Below are 15,332 nucleotides of genomic sequence, written 5' to 3' on the forward strand. Positions count from 1 at the left end.
ATGCGCCTGAGGAATGAAGACGCTGATTGGTTCCCTGAGCCCGTCGATCACCAGTCAGAGGACGGGACGGGAGCCGGAACCCGGAAAGGGTTGGCCAATCAGAGAGGACGGAAGAATAATCCTGTGGTGTGGTCCTGGTAAGAGTGCCTGACGTCTCTAGGGCCGTGATTGTGGCGTTCGCTTGCCTGATTGATTGACGTCACATCACTGTGGCTGACGTGTCAGCAGGCGCGTGGCACGGCGCCGCCGTTACCCGTCCTAACCGGCGTGGCTTCTGATTGGTCGCTCGCGGCCTTCGCGGCCTGCCAGCTCCCTTCCTTTGTCTCGTGCTGGCTGCTCGCTCGTCTCCCATTGGTGGGCGCCGGCCTGGGTGGCGGAGTCGGGACGGGCGCGAGGCGGGACCGTTATGGCGGGTGGGGGAGGAGGCGGCTCGCGCGGCGGCTGAGTAGCCTGAGGGCTGTCAGTGGAGGGAGTTGGAGGGGGAAGATGGCTGCCCGGCAGCAGAGGTGAGAGAACCTCGTGGAGCCCCTCTGGGAGGGGCTGCATGTGGAGGGGGAGAGTCTCCTGTTCCCATGATGCCCCGGGGCGATGGAGTGAGGACCCCCCCCGATAATTCTGTGGTGGTTGGAGTGAGGTGTTGCCCATCCCCCATGACGGAGTGGGGCTGCCTCCTTCCCCGTAGCGCACGGGGGCCGTGGGGTGCGTGGGTGGTGGAGTGGGGCTGCCCTGCCCCCCACAGTGCACCAGGGCAGCGAGCCAGGGGGCGGCCCTGCCCCTCCCCCCATAGTCTGCTAGGCTGATGGGGCTGCCCAAGCATAACCCCCACCCCCCCGAACCAGAGCGCAGGGCTCCCTGCGCCCCTTTCCCCCTCATCGATGTGCTGGGATGGGGGCGCAGGGCCGTCTCCGTTTCCCCAGCGTGATGGAATGGGCCCAGAGCACAGTGGGGTGCTGCTGCTCGTGTGACCCCAGGGAGGCAGGGACTTCGGACGCGTGGGAACAACAGTGGAAATGGTCAAGAGGTTTATTCCAGGGGAAGGACAGCCCAGAATCAATTCTGGCGTGTTCCAGCTTAAATCTGATCGTGCCATGCATTCCCAGCATTCTCCCTTCTAGAGTCCTTTCTCCTGACATTTCCTTTTCCTTCCTCCTAGCTTAAAATGTAGGTACATATCTGATGTGTTCACTACAGTCCCCTGTGCATCAGCATCATATACTCGTGTTCCTCCACTTCAGCATCTTCTTCCTGCCACTGGACATCACCTGTGTCCATCCTCTGAGACGTCCTTCTTCTCTAATGTGCAATCAAGTCTCCTTTTCCCGCCAACTGTAAAACTGACATTTTCTCACATGAATCGCTCCTTTTTTGGACATTGTCTGTATGTCATCCTTCTGTTACTGTCTTTTGTGTAATCCTGATGTTACAATACCTTCCTGCTCCTGAATGTGGCAAAATTTTAGCAAAGATTGTGATTGGTTGGATGTATTTGGGTGTATGCATAATGTATGGGTGTTTGAACATTACCATGCACATCTCCCATGTATTAATTATGTTATTTTATAAGAAACACTTTAGTTTTGGGGTTGTAAATAGGTACTTGCAGTTGTGGAAACTATATACCAGTATATGGTTTAAGGAAAACTTGTATATGATTTAAGGAACCAGGAGCCTGACTTTTCTCTGTATTTTACAGATGTCAACTATGCTGAGGTCCGCATGTCTTCTACATTGAAGTCTGGCTGCACAACCACATTTGGCTGCACTGTGAACTTAATCTTTTTATGTATTTTAGAGCACTGTCCATTGTTGAGGTGCATGTATCTACTGCTCCTAATATCAAAGCAATAGTTGATTTTAAACCCTTCAGCCTGACCTCTTGGCATCTTGTCACTGTTTTAGGTTTGCTCCTACTGCTCATTTTACAATGGTTTACTGCTCAGCTTTGAACTGTCAAAATGCTACAAGTGGGGTATATAAGAACAGTACAGTTACTTTCTATGGTTTTCCTTTACATAACAAACCTCTCTTGAAGCAGTGGATTCACAACATGGGTCGGGAAATGGGAACGCCATCAAAACATCAGCGATTATGTTCTAAACATTTTGAGGACAGTTCTTTTGAAATTGATCCTCTAAAAATTAGGAAAAACCGTCGCCTATTGAAAGAAGCAGTTCCAAAAAAATTCATTTTGGGTGAAGATGGAAACTGGCTTGTTGGAACACCTCGTAGTTTCTGTGGTGGAATAAGTAATAAAACTCGAAAGCGAATCCGGAATCCGGAATATTTGAAGGTAATTTAAATATTTGATATTCTATTTGTTTCTCTTAAATTAAGAGAACATAATAAGAGAATATGTGGATGGGAATTCTCCAGAGGAACACCTAAGTGCTGCAGGAAATAATAAAAAATATAAATGATTCAGTAGGTTGCACCTTTCCCTTTGAATTGGTACTTAATCATTATGCACTATAAGTTAGGAGGCACATGGCTGCTGAGCTCTTGTGAATGGAGAAAGTATCATGGGATTTTTCTCTTGATCCTGTTCCAGCTTGTGTAATTACATTTTGCCCAAATAAAAATTTCTGTCTGGCATTTCAGTTGGATACCATACCCTTCTTTACTTCCTGCTCTAAGATAGATTCTGATCCGGTAAACCTGTACTTGTATGAGTACATAAGCCTTACTCATGTGAATAATCTCATTTGATTTGGGATGACTTGTTTGTAGTATAGATCTTCTATTGTGTGTATTTGTTGGGTGCAGTATTGTTGTAGTCCTGTTGGTCCCAGGATATTAGACAAGAGGGGAAGATTATATCTTTTATTGGACCAACTTCTGTTGGTGAAAGAGACAAGTTTTTGAGCTACATAGAACTCCTCTTCAGGCCTGGGCAGACTTTTTTGAGAGCTGTTAAACAGTGGGTAAGGTTCAGTTCAGTATCTTGTACATCAGTTTTGGGTGGTGATCCTGTTTAAGGCCAGATCTTATAAACCCTTATCTGGGTAGTGCTTATCCATGTAAATAGTTTCCTAATGTAAAAGTGAATACTTATATGACTACAGGTTTGTAGAACTGGGTCCATAGTTTATACAACTGATAAAATTTGTGAAACAGGTAAATACCCATTTGAATGAAAGGCAGTACATAAAGGTAAAGTTTTTGCTCACATTCCCAAGTGACTTTTATCCATTTGGTGGTGGTAATAATATTGATCAGGCAAGTATTGATATAACTTCACCTGTAGTTTGTATCCTTTAATATTAAAATTAATTATGAGGGAGCTGGAGCTACAGACTAGATGTGAAATTGGCAGCCTTGGATGCATTTGCACTAGTTTTTCATTGATGTTTTGTTTTACTTTCTAAATCTTATCTTTATAACTGTAGGAGCAAAAATACTGGCAAAAATGTCATCAGAGATAGTTTAATCTGTGCAGAGGTTGTGGGCATTGCACAAGATTCAAAGTCAAAAGAAGACTTCCGATTTCGGAAATGGAAGAGGAACTGGACTTAAGAAACTGCAGCTATAACACTGCACTCAGCTCTAGTCGCCTCAAAACAAAAGGAGCTAGATGAGTTAGAGGGAATTCCTAGAGGAGCAACAAAAGAGATTAAAGAGTTGGAGGGTTTGATTTATAAGGAAATATTATTTTTATTTATTTTTATTTATTTTTAAAATATGTATTGGTGAAGGAGTGATATCACTGTCTGCCAGTACTTGAAAGGTATAAATGCTAAAAAGGGAGATGAATTATTCAGTGTGGTGCAAGGCAGTATAGCTAGAAGTAAGAGATTGTAAACAAGCAGAGGAAAAAGTAAGTTGATTATCAGGGAAGAGAAATCCTGGCAGTGAGATCTATTAAACTGTGGAGTTGTCTTGTAGCTTGAATAATTTAAAATACATTGAACAAAGAAAGAACTGAAGAATGCACTGAAGAGAACAACTGCACTGATTTTCAGAGGTTGACCAAGATGACTTTATTGATGGTCTTTACATCTACCTTTTGATTCTGTTGCTTGGGAAGTCATGATTTCAGTGAAGAGTTAAGGAATACTACCTTGAAACAATTATACGGATGTAAAGAGAAATACAGAAATAGCAGTATATATATCTAATTCCTTTTTGCAAAGGGCATAAGTTGTAGCATGACTGCCATCAGAAACACCTGGCAAATGACTGCTTATTTAATATTCTCAGTAAGATCCTTGTCAGGATATAATCAATGTAAAAGATACTAAATATATAATACTTTCTATTTCAGGTCCCAGGGACATTTGATAAGGTTACAGCCCCTGAAGGGAAAAATTTAGAAGAGTGGCAAAAGGAGCTTTACAAAAAAGTGATAAAGGAGAATTATGAATCTTTAATCTCTCTGGGTAAAGGTCAGTTTTCACTCATTCTCTAGAAGCTGTGAAATATGTACAGTTCCAGAGCTGGCTTCTATCTAACCGTTTTCTCAAATCCTTTGATTACTTGTGAATCAGTGCTTACATTCTCCATAACTTTTGTGATAGCATCCTTTTCTGTAAAAGAAGATTGATAGACACAGTCATATTTATAATATCTATATCTACAACCTTCTTGCTATGAATAATGCTTATACACTATTTAGTTGTGTATGTTGAACCCACAAGCACAGATGCTATTCTCCATGTGTGATGTGGATGAAACATTTCTTTAGTAAAGTGTGTGTCAAGAATAAAGTGTTTAAGTAATTATAGCTTATCTGTGATGATATAATTTCTATGCCAACTCCTAAAACAAGAAAAAATGGCAATGGGAAAGATTAATTATGAGTTTTCTTCCTCTTGAAGGAGATCTGGACTTTCAGCTAACTTATAAACTGCCAGGTGTTTTAGTACATGTGGTGTGATTGGGATTCTCCCTAAATTTCCTGAAGGGAGCACAACTGATTTCATAGCAAACATTATGCTTTTCTGCAGGATCTTTATTAAGGGTAACCTGCAAATCCTTTCTGACCTTTTCTAGGATTACTCATGTGTTAGCATATATGTTTTTTGGTTCTAAGAATTTAAAAAAAAAAAAAAATTGCCTTTTGCACACACAATTTCATTCTCAGCAGTTTTTCCTTAATTCTAGGTGAAACAATTACATCACAAACCCCATGGACGAGTTGTAGTGTGAGCTGCTCCTAGTCTGATTCCCTCTTCTCCTCTTGTCCCCCCTCAGTACCTGGTCTATGTACAGATTTTGTACTGATGTAACTATTATGGTTGAGGGGCGTTATCAAAGTACAGTAGAACCTCAGAGTTACGAACACCTTGGGAATGGAGGTTGTTCGTAACGCTGAAATGTTCGTAACTCTGAACAAAATGTTATGGTTCTTTCAGAAGTTTACAACTGAACATTAACTTAATACAGCTTTGAAACACTACTATGCAGAAGAAAAATGCTGGTTATCCTTTATTTTTTTAGTAGTTTACTTTTAACACAGTACTGTACTGTATTTGCTTTTTTTTTCTCTCTCTCTGTGCTTGCCTGATTGTGTACCTCTGGTTCCAAATTAAGTGTATGGTTAACTGGTCAGTTTGTAACTCTGAGGTTTTACTGTAGTTAAATTGGTACAACCCCATGTGTGGTGCTGTTCCAGAAAATGAGGAACACCTGCAGGGGGAAAAATAGCAACCTATGAAAATGTTGGTTTAAGTGACTTGCTCATCATCACATAGGAACTTTGCGGTAGAGACAGGGATAGAATCTGGTTTTCCAGGGCCATATTCAGTGGCATTAACTGTGAGGACACTTCTTTTCTTCCTGCAATTCTATATCTCATTTGCTCCACACCTTCCAGCTTCTGCAACAAATGAAGCAGGGGTCCTACAGACAACAACCTCTTTTACAACACAACCCTGATTTATTCTCAAAGCATAATCCAACATATGCATGCATGGGGGAGGGGTTGTGTGAAAACATAATATATCATCACATAATTAAAGACTATCATAATGCATAAGCACCAGGGGACCGAATTAAGGTTGCATAGGTGTCCTTCGTTTGGCCATTTCTTAACTTTTGAATGCTTGACTTTGTACCTTCAGAGGGTTTTTTAATATAGTTTTTTTTTTTGGACGTAATTTCCTAAGTATTCTTTTAAAAAAAAATTAATCATGAGGAACGATATTGTCCCTCTCTCATAGATCATCAGCAGGATTAGGATTTTTAGATCCACACAGTCCTCTACCACTTGATGTAACACAGTAAGTGGAAGGAGTAGAAGGCTGTTATCATTTGTGAGGATGTGGCACTAGAGGGGTATGGTGATACACACTTAGCCAGCGGGTTTCACAGTATCTGCTAGATGGCAAAGGAATATTAAATGGACTCCCTTACATTTTCTGTAGGCAAGTGTCCTCTAGTGATTATAAAGCTTTCCGCCCCTGTGCTCCCAGCCTCCTTTCTGCTCTTATTCCACAGCAGACTCCTGCTCCTTCTCATGCCCTTACACTATCTCATACCCATACACTATCTTATGTCCTATTCTCCCTCTCCCCTTCCCCCCCAAATTCTGCATCTCTTTTCTCTTCACCTCTCTGCATTTGAATCAGGCAGCTTCATCCTTCTGCAAGCTGTCTGGGTGTCAACTGCAGGACCATTGAAAGCATAGGAGAGAGAAAATGTTCCAGAGGGGTAGCTGTGTTAGTCTGTGTATAGTAAAAACAACGAGGGTCCTGTAGCACTTTAAAGACTAACAAATTTCATTTCTGCAGGCATAAGCTGTCGTGGGCTGTAACCCACTTCGTCAGATGTAAGGAATAGAAACCACATAGGAGGTATATATATATACATATCCAAGGATAAGGAACCCAATGGGGAAGGTAGATATAAGCAAAGTCCATTCAGTTAGAGTAGTTGAGGCCTATTCAGAACCATTGATTAGGAGGTGAGAATGTGTGAACAGTGACAATTACTTCTTGTAATGAGAGAACCATTCCAAGAGAGAGTCTCGCTGCTCTTGATTTCAGTGTCTGGGGTCACAGTGGCCCGCAGCAGGTAAGAGGAGCAATTGCAGGGAAGATCTTGCTCAGCCCATGCATCCTTGGGATGGAGCATGCTCAGTTGCTCTGTAGGGATGGTGCCATAGGAGTTGTGTGGGGATGGAGAGGAAAATACTATTTGCAGCTGCAGGGTGTGCAAATAGGAGTGATGTCAGCAAGAGGCAGAGCTTAAAGCCTAGTCCTTTGGGTTTTTCCGGGGAGGGCAAAGCCACTGTTTTTAACAGATATCCATGAAAACTGGATTTTAACAGAAATAAATAAGTAGAAGACCAACATTCTCCTAAGCTGAAGAAGTGAACAAACTCAAAAATGGTCACCTTTAATACCGTTGCCTCTGCTCAGATTACCTGCTACTGCATCAATGTAAGCATCTTGGTTTCAGATAATGTGACATTCTTTGTTGTATAAACAATAATCAGTGAATATGAATAAGATATTATGGGATTTTTTTTTTATTCTTTGTCCCAACTATTCAGTCTCCAAACATGATATTCAGTCAAGAGAAGAGCTACGTGTCAAGGATCAGCAAGACTTGGAAGAAAGAGAAATGTCTATGAATCCTAGCATAGGTGAGTAATGGATTAAGACATCTCAGAAGAGTAAATGATTTAAAGCCAGCAAGACTATAAACCATCATGATGAACTCTTATAGTTTTGTCTTTTCTCATGTATTGCTATTTTATAACCGGAATTTGTCAGAAGTTTATTATGGATATGGGAACCAGTGAACTTTCTGGTCTAAGGCAGTTTCTCTCCTTTCAGCCATCCTATTTCTGAGTGTTTGGATGAAATGTTTTGTTATTAGTATATTTTAATATTAACTATCACATACTGATATACATTTACATAACACTTTTAAAACAAGTGATATGACACATGCCCTACTCTGCAGAACATGCGGTGTAAGACAAAACATCTCTTCTGGTATTTTTATGGTCACCATTATTAACATAGTGGTTGAGTGACATGGAAAAATAATTTAGGAAAGATGGTGGTGATGAAGAATTATTAGTGAGGATCATGAGGTAGGGAGAATTCCATGAGGTGTTTCAACGAAGATTTGAAGTAGGCAAGAGAGGGTACTTGGTGAAGAAGAGGGATGATGTTCCAAATGTAGGGACACTCTAAGGAGCAATGCTAAGAATCGGAGAAGAGAGCAGTAAGGTGAGAGAACAGGGGGGAGCATGGGAAATATAGAGGGACTGGGAGAAAATGAGAGCAGAAATGTTGAAGACAGGATGACATATGCCTTGAAGGTAAGGACATATTTCTATTTAATGCAGTAAATAAGAGGGCGCCAATGAAGGGGTCAGGGAGTGAGGTGATTCAGTTTGAGTGATGGGGAGAAAGAGAACACTAGCAGCAGCTTTTTGTATAAATTGGAGTGGAAGGGGTTAGAATCAAGGAGGCCACAGAGAGGGTTACAAAAATCAAGAAGTGAGCTGACAAAGGTGTGGATAAGGGTTTTGTCCGTAGCAATAGAGAGGCAAAAGTGGATTTTGAGGGTATTAAAGTTTTAGAATCATCATTACTGATGATATTCATGGCTTCTATTAGGGATGATTTAGGAAGTCAAATCGATCTTGTTAACGTGCAGGGTAATTTAAAGAAAACCACACCATGTCATCTAATCTTTCTAAATGATTTAAATTAAATTTTGGAATGGGCAATTTATGAGAGGCATTTTATATGCAAAAGCTTGAGTGACATACATTATTTATTGGGCCAATAAGTTATCACTTTTCTGTTTTGTTTTTCCCCCTCAAGGAGCAATATGACCTACAAGCACTTTGTGCATTATGGATCAGGAGTGTTTTATTCTTAGGAGATTTCCTTTTCCCAAGCAGATGAAATGAATGTTTGGATTCTTTTTATTCCAGTGGAGGATGGGATTGTGATCAAAACTGAAGTGCAAGATGATGAGGAAGCTCCAGAAAACATGGAATTGCATGGATCATTTTCAGGAAGATCACAAGACCTGGTTTTCCAAACTCCTGACAAGAGAATGACTTGTGAGAGTCATTGGAGCTCAGAAATAGAGCAGAGGAATTGTATTGGAATCAGAATGGGTAACTCTACTCTTGGTGAAGGAGATTCCAATAAATTCAAAGGCATCCTTTTCTACCAGGAGACACCCACAGGAGAGAGACTATACCTATGTACAGAATGTAAGAGAACCTTTAAGTTGAAGATAGGTCTCCTAAAACACAAGCAAATTCATGCAAAAAAGAGTCAGGTATCATCATACATATGTACAGACTGTGGAAAAAGCTTTGGTCGCCATGCCGATCTTATTAGACACCAGAGAACTCACACGGGAGAGAGACCTTATAAATGTACAGAATGTGAGAAAAGCTTTACTGAGAAACCAAGACTTACTAATCACTTACGAACTCACAACATCTGCATGTAACCACTGTAGCAAAAGCTTTATGGGAACTGATTTTTCAATCAAAATCCATCTGAGAATATGGTCTATAAGCATGTACCGACTGTAGGAACAGCTTTTCTGTAAGAAGACCTTTTATAACACTGAATTGAACTCAAGCATGAAACAGACTTGTCATTTTAGCTCATCTGTTTAAACCTTGAGCAGCAGCTGAATTTATTAGTTATCACAATGATTCATACAAGTGGGGGGGGGGGAACAGACATATAAAAATGTACTGACTATATCAAAATCTTCATTAAAAAAAGCATATTCTAAAACACCAACTAATCTAAACTGGAAAGAGACTATCACTGCAGAAATTGTGGGAGAAGTTTGATAGGAATCTTTGGCCACATAACCAGAGAATTTACAGAACAGAGCAGGATCATTCATGAGAGTTTTATGTAGGAATTAGAGCTTCAAAGAGCCCTAGATTGGATTTAGAGATTGGGCTTTCTTGATGTAAAAATAGGAAATAAATGGTAAACCTCCATTAAGCACAATCAAATAACAGCGGTGCCAGCAGTGAAAGACGAACATATGTTAGTATGGCCAAAGATAAAATCCAGTTCAAACTTCCACGATTTAGAATAATTTACAACACATGAGGTGCAGACTTCATTTCTGAGCTCCTGGAAGAGAAAACGGATAATGTTCTCCTTTCTGTTGTTTCTTTGCAATGTGAAAGATGAGACACAAAATGTAGGTGGGTTATTCTTCTCTCTAAATCAAAAACAGCACTGGCTCCAGTTTCAGAGGAAGGGTCAGCAGATGGAGGTAGGGAAAAGAACAGGGGGGTCATCTGCTCAAAACATTATCAAAACACAGGTCAGAAGACTTCACTTTCACAAGTTTTCTGACCTATGTTTTGAGCAGATGACCTGTGCATCTTGTTAAATCTTGCAGACCTGTGCATCTTGTTAAATGCCTTTCTTAAAGGGTGGTCTGTAAAGGATTAAAAAACACCTGTGTGCCCTTTTTTAACTTTATGATGTGGTCTTCCTTTCTTTGGGGGGATTAAAATAAATTCTCCTAGGGTGTTGATTTTAACATTGCCCAATTGTGCCTACATATGAGTAGTTGAGGAGGAGGGCAGGGAAGTAAAACAGCTGTTACAGTCAAGAGTGCTACGCTGTCATATACATACCATCTATTTTCAATGAATGATGCCTGCTCACTGAACTGATGGGGGGGGAGGTTCACCAAGAATGTTTTTATTCTAATTGCTGTAACTTAATCTTATTTTTCATCTATTAAATCTTTGCCTTATTACTTAGCAGGTAAGCAGTTAAAAGAAATAATTTTGCAAGGTGCACATTGAATAGAGCAGAGCTCCTCAAAATGTGTTCACGGACTGCTTGGTGGCATTTTGCAGAGAACTGTCTGGTCACGTTACTGGCTTCTACTTACTTTCTCCTGCTAAATCCCGTGAGACAGCTAAGCCCACTTTAAGTACTTTCCTATTATTACTTTCCCATGTAAGCAGTTGCTGTAGTAGCTACAAGAATGATATGCGCTCATAAATGGGGTTCTCTGCAATCAAGAATGAATGGGCATTTAATCCCCTAAATAATATCTGTGTTAAAATGTGATTCAAACCATGAAATGGTTCAAGAACCCCCTGGAATAGAGGGCTGAATCTGGTACTCAAGTTACACTCCTGCAGTTGGTTGCTCAGGTGTAACTGAGGGCAGAAATTGGCCGGACAACTCTGCAAGATGTTTTCCCCTCTTTCTCAACAAGTACTAGAGCAAAAATCGTTCCTACCTTTGGGAAGAATCTGTGTGGTAGCAATAGCTCAGTACAGAGCAAATATTGATCACAGGTAGAAGATAAGTGCAGAACATCCATCAACACAAATAACAATAGCTATTGTGGATGCAAAACTTCGTCAACTTGTGGGATAGATGGAAGGTCATGCAGAGCCAGTGCTATGCAGAATAATAGCAGGACTTAACATTTATATATAGGCTTGGCAGAATGATTTTTTTAATATAATGTTGATGGATAATATGAGTGTATTTTAAGCATTTTTAAAATTATTGATTTAAATTTTCACAGTTGTGCAAAATTTTGGGTTTTAAGCATTTTTTATTTGAATTTTCACAGTTGCAGGAAATTGTGGGGATCAGACAATTATTTAAATATGGTAGACAGATTCAAAAAGGTAAAGCTTTATAAACCATTAAACCACAAAATTTCAATATCACTTGTCAAAATATACAATGTAAATAGCCTTAAATCAACAAATCCTACCTGTTTTTATTATTCATTCTCGAGTTCATTTGTAACAAGCCTAATTCAGAAGTCTAAATCATTGGATTTGACTCTTAAGTTCTCAATCATCATTTTCTTTCTTTGCCTATCTGTAATCTTCAGTTATTGATTTGATTGTGTGTGCAGTGAAAATATTTATCAACATGTATTGATAAAAATCTAATCCTACCAAGCCTAGTCATGTGGCATTTTACATGTTCAAATACGAATCAAATAAAATACTAAGCAGAAAACTGTGAATGCTGAAGAGGCTTGGCAATAAAACTAGACTCTCCCCCTGAGTATTGTGAAAGCTACCAGGCAATAGGGGTGAGCTTCTGTAGAACGCAGTGGGAATTAATAGCTAGAGGAGTCGTGAATGTTGGAGAAATATAGAAATGGGAAATTCTATATTATTTTTTTGACCAACAGCTCAAAAATCTTGGGAGACCAAGAACCAGATCCCTTTTATGTTTAAATGGATTGTTTGTTTCCTTAGTTGGAAATGAACTCAATTAAAAAAATCTGGAATCATAAGTCTTTATCTGTCACTGTGTAAAAATTATATTTTCCCTTACACATAGGCAGAGGGACATTGATAGGGTGTGTAACTTGCACAAAATATGTGCTTTCCCCAATCTGGGACTGAACACATCTGTAAAAAGAGAACGACTCCCCTTCTTACAGTCTTCTGCTAAGTGTTTCATTGAATTAGCATTATTGTATCCTGCTAAAAAACAGTCTGCTGTGATGGTGAAGCAGTATTTTTATGTGTGATAAAGAAAGTGCAAAGACTTTATTGGACCTAAAATAAAATGAAAAAGAAAACTGGTGCTTCAGCAGGCCATTCAGAGCTAATGAAGATAAGTTTTATGTTTTGTTTCTAAAGATATAGGGCCTGATCCTGATTCCCTTGAATTCAGTGAGAATCTTGTCATTGGCTTAAATAGGAGCAAGATTGGACCCATAGTGAATAACTGAGTAGTTTCTATGTGAATTTAACCTTTTCTCTCCCAAAAGCTATTAATGTTACACTGTGTAAAATGAATAAGTGTTTTTCCATGTGAGGCTAGTCATTATTACTACTACTATCATCTCTGAAGGTATCTTTTCTGAGTTTTCAATTAACATCTCATTTAAATATGTTTCTCTACTAAAAGCAACACTATTCTCCTAACACAGACCCTGAAAACGTAATTTGGATTTATGCCTACCACTAATAAAATACAAAACATTGTTGCTAGTATACAATGGTTACTTGAACAGGACTTTTCCACTCCCTTCTTTACACAAGGAGAGGGCTGTTGCAGAGTGATTCATCCTGTCTCTACACAGGATGACTATACATGGTAGCCCATAAACAGTATGATGTCTTCATGTAGCTACATTTGTATTTTCAGTGCTTCTCTTTATGTATTCTGTTGTGTTATGTTGCAGCCGTCTGCCACATGTACCATATTTGAAGCTACTTTGCTGGTAAGATTCAATAAAGTTAAAAAAAAAAAAAGTTATTGCAATCAAATGACAAGTGTAGCATAAGCAGAACATTAGAGCGCACAACAAAATAAATGATTGTCCTAGTCCAAGGCGATGTTTTAGAATAAATTATAGCAGATCTGAACTCTGTCAAAGAACTGCAAAAAAGATGCCAAATACAGTATCTCTTTTATCCACCTGTGATGTTGGCCTCCAGACGTGCCATGCTGAGATAGCTTAAACAGGGCCAACTGCAAAGAATGGGGTGGGCAAAGCTCTAAATACGGGTGGTTTTTCTTCCATAAGATATACCACGCCGGCAACAAACAGCTTCTGATGACCTCACTGGTCCTTCAGTGGACAAAACACAGTTTCCTTAAAACTATCCAGCCCTTGGGCTAGCACCCACACAGCCAAATCACATACGATGGGGATTATTGACAATCTTTATCATATGTAAAAAAGTTCTACCAAGCCCAAAGGATTGGACACATTACCAAACAGGTCAGTGAAGAGTTCAGATCTTACCCAAATACATGCTTAAAGCCAATGCTTATTAACTAAACATTTTTTTTAAAAAAGGAAAGAGTAATGGTTAAAAGATCAGTATCTTTCACAGATGAAAATAAACCTCTTAGGTCAATTTCTAAGTAGAGATGATAACTGAGTTGCAAAGTTCTTAAATTGCAAAATCTCTGAAATTACCCAAACAGTTTGGGGGTCATCAGTCCTTTTTTAGAGCTTCTTCGTTAGAAATCCAGCCCAGAGAAATGAAGACTAAATAGTCCATGTGCAGAGTTTGTTCAAATTCTCCCATGAGAATGAGCAGGGTGATTCCAGGCTGGTGCTGGGATCCCAGTCTTGTGATCCAAACGTTCCCTGATGAGTTTGGACAGATTTGAGATAAAAAGGATCAGGCCTGAAGCTTCCTGTATAGTTGAAGCAAGCTGGGCACTCGTAGGTAACTCCTTTACGCGGGCTTTGATGAAAGAGACATTTGATCTTCACTCAGTGGGTCCTTCCTCAGACAATACGGACAGCAATAGTCGTTTAAACTAGCAAGATAGTCCACAGACACTTTCTTTTCTGTTTTGTAATAAACATGAATAAACATTGCGGACAGTAAACCTGTCACAGGAGCAACATACTGCTTCAGGCTAATTAGTATAGCCCTTTTAATTGTATTTGCAGTGCCTCTGTGTATGCACTGTTTTGCTGCAATAATCTGCTACCTGCACCTTAGTTAGGCTATTTCTCATTGTTGAGATTTGCTGTTTTTCACTAAAGAAACATTTGAAATGAGTGTAATGTTAAACACATGAACCCCTACCCCATGGTCCAAACAGCAGAGGACATGAGCAGTTCTCCAAGCCAGGGCCTATTTTAACCATCAAACAGATTCTGAAATCTATTGGAATGCAGCAAGGGTTTAAAAAAAAAAGTAATTAAAACTCACCCATGTTGTGCTGCCTACAAAATAATGACAATGGCTAAGCGGCTGATGTGCTGCTAGTTCCACTAAGTATAATCTTCTCAGTGTTACCTTGCGCTTCCCCCACCTACCCAGCCACTCGCTTACTGTATTCACCTGTTGGTTTTTACCAGCTATGTAGATTGTCAGCTCTTCAGAGCAGAGACTGTCTGTTCATGATGTGTGCGGTCACGTGCCTGGCACAAGGGGGCCCTGAGCTCTAAGTGGGGCTCTCTAGCTGCTACCACAATAACAAAGATTAAATAATAAAAGTTCTTTTATCCATTGTCTGTTAGTGGAGGAGGCGAGGCTGGTGTTTCAGATACTGTAACTGTGCAGTATAAAAATCTAGCTCGCGCCTTCCACCAATCAATCAGTTCTGGCTGCATGTAGAATGAGGAGTGGAGGAGAGAAAATGGCATCGTGAATCACGGTGTAGCATGGTCAAACTTCCTTTTCCCTATCTCTGATGTCACCTGTCATTCCAGTGAATAAGCACATTATAGACATAGGCTTTTGTATAGATGACTTCTAAAAACCATTTTGTTAAACCCCAAACCCTCTTGTTCATCTTGTCACACTTTCACCCTTACCTGCAGCTTCTGTACATCTTTCAATACCTGTAAAAGAGTCACCATCCTTTGCATGCCCTGGCCAATTAAATGATGCCGTCACCTAAATG

General features: G+C 40.0%; 1 protein-coding gene across 4 annotated transcripts; it reads left to right on the forward strand.

Moving 5' to 3' along the window:
• Nucleotides 1–59: 59 nt before the first annotated feature.
• Nucleotides 60–12,853, forward strand: LOC137150584 (zinc finger protein 777-like). 4 transcript variants are annotated; one of them, XM_067544546.1, is made up of 6 exons: nt 60–137; nt 1,154–1,378; nt 1,694–2,290; nt 4,262–4,382; nt 7,493–7,585; nt 8,897–12,853. In XM_067544546.1, exons 3-6 carry the CDS (start codon nt 1,925–1,927, stop codon nt 9,427–9,429), a joined length of 1,113 nt encoding a protein of 370 aa, XP_067400647.1. In that variant the 5' UTR covers nt 60–137; nt 1,154–1,378; nt 1,694–1,924; the 3' UTR covers nt 9,430–12,853. The 4 variants fall into 4 exon arrangements, 3 of the variants coding, with proteins under 3 accessions (XP_067400647.1, XP_067400648.1, XP_067400646.1); XR_010919029.1 differs by lacking the exon at nt 60–137 and adding an exon at nt 163–506 and having other exon boundaries at nt 8,784–12,853; XM_067544545.1 differs by lacking the exon at nt 60–137 and adding an exon at nt 163–506.
• The last annotated feature ends 2,479 nt before the right edge of the window (nt 12,854–15,332 follow it).

The sequence above is a fragment of the Emydura macquarii genome, unplaced genomic scaffold (genome assembly GCF_026122565.2).
Source record: "Emydura macquarii macquarii isolate MOO-44397 ecotype Brisbane River unplaced genomic scaffold, CSIRO-AGI_Emac_v2 contig_973, whole genome shotgun sequence".
In the NCBI taxonomy this organism is placed as follows: Eukaryota; Metazoa; Chordata; order Testudines; family Chelidae; genus Emydura; species Emydura macquarii.

What these genes read in the sequence shown, in the direction of transcription:
- LOC137150584 (XM_067544546.1), top strand. Translation starts at nt 1,925, where the DNA reads ATGGTTTACTGCTCAGCTTTGAACTGTCAAAATGCTACAAGTGGGGTA. An exon ending in GGAATCCGGAATATTTGAAG is followed by an intron (nt 2,291 to 4,261) that starts GTAATTTAAATA and finishes TTTCTATTTCAG; the next exon opens with GTCCCAGGGACATTTGATAA. An exon ending in TTTAATCTCTCTGGGTAAAG is followed by an intron (nt 4,383 to 7,492) that starts GTCAGTTTTCAC and finishes CCAACTATTCAG; the next exon opens with TCTCCAAACATGATATTCAG.